Source organism: Acanthisitta chloris, unplaced genomic scaffold, assembly GCF_000695815.1.
Source record: "Acanthisitta chloris isolate BGI_N310 unplaced genomic scaffold, ASM69581v1 scaffold35981, whole genome shotgun sequence".
Classification (NCBI taxonomy): Eukaryota; Metazoa; Chordata; class Aves; order Passeriformes; family Acanthisittidae; genus Acanthisitta; species Acanthisitta chloris.
In genome coordinates this window covers 37,191-45,361 of record NW_008658357.1, presented here as the reverse complement: position 1 = coordinate 45,361, position 8,171 = coordinate 37,191, and the positions used below count along the sequence as shown (strand labels likewise).

The window sequence follows — 8,171 nt, the reverse complement described above, 5'->3', positions numbered from 1 at the left end:
AAAAAAAATCAACATTCCCCCCCAAAGTTCAGGAGTCTGCCAAACCACAGCTTTTATTTTCACCCCAGGCAATTATGATTTTGCTGCTACTAAGCTATAAAGATACAAAGGTATCAATCAATCTGGATTATTGCCAAACAGGACGCCAGCCCCAAAGCTCTCTCTACCCATGCAGGTGCCTGGGAGCACTACCAGAAATGAAACAGCTCATTCCCACAGCGAAACTTTGTAACGGAGACTTCTCCTGTTTCCTGGTTTCAGACTTTGGTCACCATCTATCCGGCAAAAAAATCTTCTGATGAAATCGAAATCCACAGGCACAGAATACAGTGAGCTGTACAAAGCAGCAAGAGCCAGGACACTGGCTGGCTGGCAGATGGTTAGGAGGAGGGCCTAGAAGGTTTCCTCTACCATCTCCATTACTGAACTGCTGTGGGAGTGTGCAAAAGCTCTGTTGTTTTCAGTTACTTGGGCAAGTAGTTTCTGGGGGCCCAAAACGTAGCTCTTTCTGTTCTAAGTGCATCTGAAGTATGTAAAATTAGGTCTCCTCTTCAATAGGAATCACTCATGAAAATGTCAGCTATAAATGTCTTCACAGTACAAGTTCCTGTGAGCATATCACCCACTTATACTTTACAAGGACAGTGTCTGAAAAGTTTCAAGATCATGACATGTAACAGACCAAACAAGCACAAAGCCTTATTTAAAGGCACTATTAACCCAGCTGGAAATATGACTAAAAGCATGAGTAGGAACAATATTTTATGTTAGACAAGACAGACTTACCTGCAGGTCAAAGAACTTGCTGTATCTCCGGTAGATGATCTGGGAAGTTAGGTCAGACCATGTTACATTGATGATATAGACCTGTCCAGGGAAAAGAAAACACAAATCAGTACAGGCCACAAAGCACAGGATACATGCAAAGGCTGAAGAGTTGACATAGGTTAATTTCCAGATCTTACTGGCTGCTCCTGCTCACAAAGAGGAATATAGCCCTGGGTGCAGGACTAGCATAAATTAAAGCTGTTGCCCTGTTGCAGCCTTTAGCAGAGGTCTCAGGACAGTACCCAGTATTCTCCCACATGTCTCCATCACCAGCTCCCACCAATTTTGCTCTCCCTGGGATAAAAGCTTTGAGTGACAGCATATTTTCTGGTCTGTGGCAGCACACCCTGCCCTCTATCCTCTTTGGAGGGTCCCAGGGCCAGTTGCAGTCGTGACTGGGAGAGCTAGTCCACCCCCAAAGCAACACCCCACCATGGGCTGCTGATCTCCAGCCCCACGCTCCCATCTTGTCTTTGTATATGGAGATGTGGCCATCACCCTTCCCAAGCAAGAACTGGCTCTATTTCAACAGGAAATTCAAAGGAAACAGCTCCAGGGCTGTTGTGGGATTACAGCCATGCAATATAGTTGCTTACTCACACCTAGAGATGTGCGACAGCAACTCAACCCTGTCCCAGCACACAGCCCACGCTGAGCCACATCACACCACTCAGCACCTCTGGCACCTATTAGACTGATTTGAAGGTGATGTAAAGCCAGTGAGTGTGACACTGTTGTCTTACGTTGATGGAAACAGCAACGGAAGCCCAGAATAAGCTCAGTATTTCCCTTGTCCAACTCTAGTCCATCTCCAAAACGATCATCTTACAGAAACACCATTTCACCAGAAGCTGTGATAAAAAGTGATTCACATACACCACATACATATGTGTAACATGAAAACAATACTATGGTACTTTTGACCATAGTACCTCCAAAGTATTGTTTTTAAAAAGTTAAAAATGAACCAGGATATGCTCTCTCATACGCTTGCCTTCAGGCTGATGCTAGTCCTGCTGCCTTGATAAAGATACACAACAAGACTTCAGCAAACACAGGAATGGACCTATCAAGGGTGACCACTGAGGGCAACTATGCAACACCAGTATAATGAAAATTACAGCTACACCAGCTCCTGGGCCTTTAAAGCAATTTCCAGGTTTCACATATGGTGTGAGATAAGGATCTGGCAGAGGAAACAGGAAAATATCCCTCCTCCCTCAGCCTCAGTACTGCAGCAGGAGCTCTCCCTTTCGCCATGGATGCAAAAGTGAAGCTCTCTGTCTCCAGCAATGGGGTATGGATAAGCATCACCCTCTTCTCCACCTCCCCTAGGACACTAGCCCGTCTTCCAAGGTGCTGATGCAGGGTAATTGCTTCTGTGCGTTTACCCATAAAAGGTATTGCATGAAAATCCCAGGAGGGATGTTAAATAACAGCCTTAACAATGCTTTTCCAAGGACCACTGAGGAATTTTTCCCTTCTTTCCCAATAGGAGAGAGGTCTCATCTGATATCCCAGAAACCACAGAGGTCCTGCAGCCTCACTTTCCTCTCTGCTTCTTAGAACCACATGCAGTCCACAAGTCAGTCTGCTCCTCACCTCCTGCAGCTCAGTTTCATGGCATTCGAAAACTGGACATGCCAAGCACAGGCTGTTAAGAAGATCTGGAGTCTCCCATCACTGTATCAAACATATCTGCTGTTCCCACCAGGGAGTAGGCCATCAAGGCTGGCAAAGGGAAGACTGTCCAGGGATAAGAGCATGACTCTCAGTAAACCCACGTTATTCCCTCTGCTGTGTCTCATAATTCTCATAGAAAACCAAACCACCCAACCTCCCTCTTGCAATGCTGGTATATACAGGGGCAACACTGGCACTGCCCTATGTCATAGAGGGGAGATAAGACTAATACAAAGATTTCAGGTTCTCTTTAAAGATCTTAGCCATGCAGACAAGGCAAAGGAGTCAGAGCCTGGGAAGGAAGCTGCTGTTGCCAATTTTCAGGCCAGCCACACTACACTGAAAAATATTTTTCCATGTGTTTGTTGGGGAAAAAAAAAAAAAAAAAAAAAGGTTTGTAGCTTCACTCCGAGTTGATTCACACACAAATATTTCTACTCATTCTCTATCCAACAGCTACTTTCAGATGGAAAACCCATTCGATTAAAAACAGATCATGACAGATGGGAGCTGAATAGGATCCAAAAGCAACTTCAGATACTGTAATTCTGGCCCTGAGTTCTCACAAAGGGGATGAGACAGGAGGAGAAACATATTGTACATGCAAATAAAGATTATATTTTTTCTTTAATTATGCATCTTTTCCTCCAGAAACTAGAAACAAAACACATATGCCACAGACATCCAGGCTCTTTGAATTTCATGGCACTTCAGCCTTCTCCATGCTACTCTTCAGAACCCACAAAAACAGTGAGTTCCTGAAATTTTTAACAACCTCCAAGTCTGCTTGATCTAATGCAGGATCCTGCTTCATGAGTCCAGCATTGTTTGGTGGTGCAGTAACACAACAACCCTGCAATATGAGAGGGGGCAGAGTTGGGTGCAAAGGGATATTCTGAGCAAAAGCCTGGATTTCTTAGGTGCAAGGAACAGGTGTAGGAGCAGAACTGCACTGCGCGGTATAGATATGGCCCCAATCTGAAAATCAGGCTCTGTGGGAATGAAGCTGCCACTGACTTTGGACAAGGCAGGATTTTGCTGCACATTTAGGACAGCAATTAAATCTTTTTGAGCCTAAGGTCACCTCAAGCTCAGCAAGTGATGAATTGGGCAGCATGCAGATGCACTGACTTCTGTTTCATGGCAAGATCATAGGAGGAGCAAGAAAAGCCTTTAATCATAACCTGCTGTGCGAAATGAGAAATGAAGGTGCATGAAAACCTGCTCGGCTGGAGGTAGGTGCAAAATCTAAAATGGCTATTGATCTTTTTTGCTTGTTTGCACAAATAAAATCGCTTCTCAAAAGCCACAATTTAAAATAATGGGGAATAATTTGTGGGTTGAAAAAGATCCGTAAAATGCCAGATTATAAACGCAAGGTCTAGAGGTTTCAAAAGCCTTAAATATCACATTTCTCTTCCTTAGAGATCAGAGTTTGAAAATTATTCACTTCCGCTGCCTTGGTCAGATCCATAACCTTTTCATGAGCAGCAAACATTACATCAGCTTACCTCATCAGCTTTTTTCTCAGATCTTAAAATGGGTTGCTGTGAAAGCGATCAGCAATATCCCAGGGGAGGAGGAGAACAGCAGTCTTGAGGGAGCCCAAGGTCATGCAAATGCAACAGGACAAGAAGGCAGCAGGAAATATCAGATAAATATGGAGAGTCATCCCACGCTCAAACACTCGGCAGAGCCAGCATCACTCTCGTGAGCTGCCTGCAGTGTCAAGCCAAGGCTTTCTGTGCCATCCAACAACTCCCCAGAACGGAGCCACACAGTGAAATTCCCTGGGCCCTGGCACAATTTTTCTTGATAAAAGAAAATGAAATCAGAGCACCTCCATGTAACTACAGGGCTTTCCTACAGTTCATACATGCAGACACCTGAACCGTAATTGTGACTGCCAATTACAAATTGCTTCAATAAGTAATTACTAAAGGCAAAGAGATCTGCTTTATGTATCTGTCACGTCTATTAGCTCAAACACAGATGCTGTTCAAATGCTTCACCTTAAAAATCCTTAACAAAATGTCCTTAACAATGAATGATAATAGAAGTACAACGACAAACAACTCACTGCACAATCACTGGGTGCTCCAGCCAGTAAGAACACTCCATTTTTAATTTCACAAATCCAGCCTTTTTGCGTTTACTATTAGATTTTTAAAGAAATCCTTCTTCAGATAAACAAGAAGCAGACTTTTACAGACTATAGAGTTATTAATCAGGAGCTGAGCTTGATAAGCAGTTCTTAATATTCATGCCTTATGAAAGAAGGTGCATGGCATCAGGGGGATTTTATCAGCTGCTAATTATTGTTTAATTCCAGCTCTGGGAAACTTCTAGTTTACCCACCATGGAGCAGAAAATTTATTGCAAACCGAAGTTATTGCTTTCCCTTTACTGCCTACACCAAGTGAAGAGGAGAGATAACTTCCTACTACAAAACACATTCACTCAAATGTCACTAGGGATGACTTTATCGTTGACTGTCTTGTTTTCAATGGAAAATATCCAGTTCCAGCTAGCACAAACCCCAGAGGCAAAGAATTCAGGTTATTCTCATGTGACTGATTTTTCAGTTGGGTTTTTATAGGTTTATGTTTTGTTTTCTACAGCCAGATGAGCTAGAGTGGAACACAAATGTCTTGAAATGAGTCGTCTGATGAGACCACGATAAGAATACACACAAATACACAATCTATTAACAAAGAGAAGACTGAAGAACAGAGACCAGAAATATCTCTGCACACAAGAGAGGGTGCTGTTAACATCTTTAATATGTAATTAGAGTAAATACCAGCTTTAGGAGAGTTTTATGAATGCAAAAGACAAGGCTATGGTGCAATTTGTACGCAGATACCATCATGAAATCCCCTTTTATTCAAAGTGTCCCTTTAAAGTGTTGGATGTTTGTCCTTGGGTGCATCAGGTGGGAGTTGGAAAAGACACACCTTTTTCACCTGTATTCAGATGCTATCACTGCCTGTGAGCTGGAAGCTTTCCACCAGCAAAAGTCAGCATGTGAACATGACCTGGTCCACTTCCATGCAAAGTCAGCCCAGCTCCTGCAAGGCTTACAGCAATTTCAGCTGGTCCATTTAGCGGGTGGAGTTTACATTAAAACAACTCAAACGGCAGCAGCCCTCCACAAAGTCAACATAGATCTGTGCCCTAAATTACTAGAGTACAGCCACTGCACTGACCTACTGTTTGCATAACCATTTTAATGTCAAAGATGTGCTGATCAGCACAAATCGTTGCTAGCACAGATCCAGGTTCGGAGTGATAACAGCCTTGAGACCACACTTGGTACCCACAAGGCCAAAGCAGCAAAGCTGTTCACCTTCCTGATGTGGCATGGTTGATTTTAAGCACCTTCTTCCACTCCACAAGACACTGGCACCACTGGCCAGGGTTTCCCTGAGGTGAGAGCCCCCAGTGTCCCCAGTTCCTGCCCTATACAAGAGCCAGTGTGGCAATGGGAAGAGCAAAATGCCCCGGAATAAGCACAGAGAAAGTAAACCCTTCTCCTGCACACATAACCTGTGCCTTCTCTTGGCTTGGATCCCATTTGACTCTGGATTCAGTGAGCACAGCACAGGCTCCTTGCCCCGCTCACCAGCATCCAAAAGTCTGAAAAGCACTGTGAAACCTGGGAAACTCCCACAGATATGAAGTCAGACCCTCAGCCCCAAGCCCATGGTAAGTCCATCACTGGTGCCATGCAATGATGTCACTTTTCAGCACAATGGTCTCCAAGGGACCACAACTCAGCCAGGGCAGGGCCAAGGAAGAGCTATTTTCAAACCCAGTCCAGAGTTGTTCTCACCCCATGATTTTGAAGGCTGAGCTGAGAAACAGAGATGAGGCTTGGAAGAAACCTGAAACCCAAGGAGCCCCAAACAGAAAAGCTTCTCACGGGGTGGTTGCTGCCATGGCAGGGTGCCTAAGAGCAGTCCCAAGCCCGGGGGCTGACGTGGACCGCACACAGGTGCGGGGCATCTGGCTTTTTCCTGCAGCAGATGTGGTTTCATGGACACCCTTCTACCCAGCTCATGTTTCCATTACCAACAGGGAAAATGTAACTGACAAAAAGCCAGAATGACCCATGGGTCTCATGGACAAATGTTGCACGTACTTAAGTTTTGGAAACAAAGCAGAGTTACAGTATGCTGGGAGGGAACAAATTGAACAGCCCCAGCATTTGCCAGTTCTCATCTGTGAGCAGCCACCACACAGGCAAATAAAGGAGGACACAGTAATTTCAGTTTCCATTATAATTTTCAACCTAATTTACAGTCTAATTAAACATACAAGTAAGAGGAGAATAAAAGTGGGGGCAGGAGGAGAGGGAGGGGGAGGAGAGTTTTCCTTCCTTCACTGTTTTCTTGTGTGGATCTTGTTTCATCTCTAAACTGCAATGCAAGAGGATTAATGCTGGATGCTGCTTCTCTCTTCAGCCATATCACACCAAAACTGCTCTGCATATACAAAAATTAAACCTATTTCTAGCTCTGAATCTAACCATACTCTCAAGACTCAAACTGCGCCCTTTCTACTTTAGAAAACTCCACCACTACTGCATCCTGTATGGACACAGACCTTCCTCCTGGTAGAGAACTAACGAGGATGAAATCCATTTCTCTTTGCCAAATCCTTATACTTAAAAACAAATGAGAATAGCAAACAACTGCCTCAAACCAGCCAGCAGACATCCCTGGGAACACAGGAAAAGGAACTCATTTGACTATGGAGGCACCTGGCTAGATGTGTTTGCTGGTTTCCTAGCTCCAAGGGTACAGACCAGACAAGGAGTAGGGTTGTGTCTGAATGATGAATCCAGCACATTATGTTTATGCAGGCAGAGTAAGACAATACTTAGCCTCCCATATTTTCCTCATGCATTGATGAGGTCTTAGAGCCCATAGTTCAAATTCTGATTTAGTCTTATCTTCAGCCCTCAGGTTTTTGGCATTTGACAACTTGGGTTTTTAAGCTTTGACTTCAGGCCTTCTCAGAATCTTCCTGCTAAGAAGTTGCTAAGACATCCCACACAATCAGAACAATAAGCCAAAAAGGGGGAAAAAACTCCTTGGTGCACCTCTTTGCATGGCCTAGCAAATGAACATGAGAGGCATAAAGAGGCAAAAAGTGGAATTTGCAGTCATGATTCACAACAGTAGCTTGACCAGACTGCTGTAGAACTGGAATGGCTGTGAGCCCTGCAGCTTGGTTACAAACCACCTCTGAGCCTCTCGCTGGACTTGTCTGATTACTTCATTGAAGTCCATTCTAAGGGGTGTGTAAGCAGAATGTGATGTGTCTAATTCTTGCAGACATGCAGTATCTGTGTTGCATTAGCAGGGCTTTGTTTGTTTTTAACTGATATCCTGGGTCATGTCAAAGACCTGTCAAGGCATCTTAACTCCAACATATCCAATAACTAGAGTTTATGGAAAGAGAATAAGATACAGGACTAGTAAAGACTGATCACTTCCTCACTACCACTTCTCAGCTTCAGGAAGCAGAACAGCAGCTTCCCTGCAGGAGGAGCAGCCAAGGAAAGTGGGTGACATCCACCCATTAGATTCACATGTGTGCATGAGGGAGAGGGAGCACTTGTGCAGAGCACAACATGGACTCATATTTCTGTT

At 44.2% G+C, this 8,171-nt stretch overlaps 1 protein-coding gene across 1 annotated transcript in view; it reads right to left on the bottom strand.

Annotated features, from left to right (window-relative positions):
* LOC103812061 (SH3 and PX domain-containing protein 2A-like) overlaps nt 1–867 on the bottom strand; it is a gene marked incomplete at both ends in the record, with an annotated part of 70,729 nt that extends 69,862 nt beyond the window's left edge. Inside the window, one exon of the mRNA XM_009085067.1 lies at nt 787–867. Coding sequence (XP_009083315.1) covers nt 787–867 — 81 coding nt within the window. The remainder of the gene's footprint in view (nt 1–786) is intronic.
* Nucleotides 868–8,171: the final 7,304 nt, after the last annotated feature.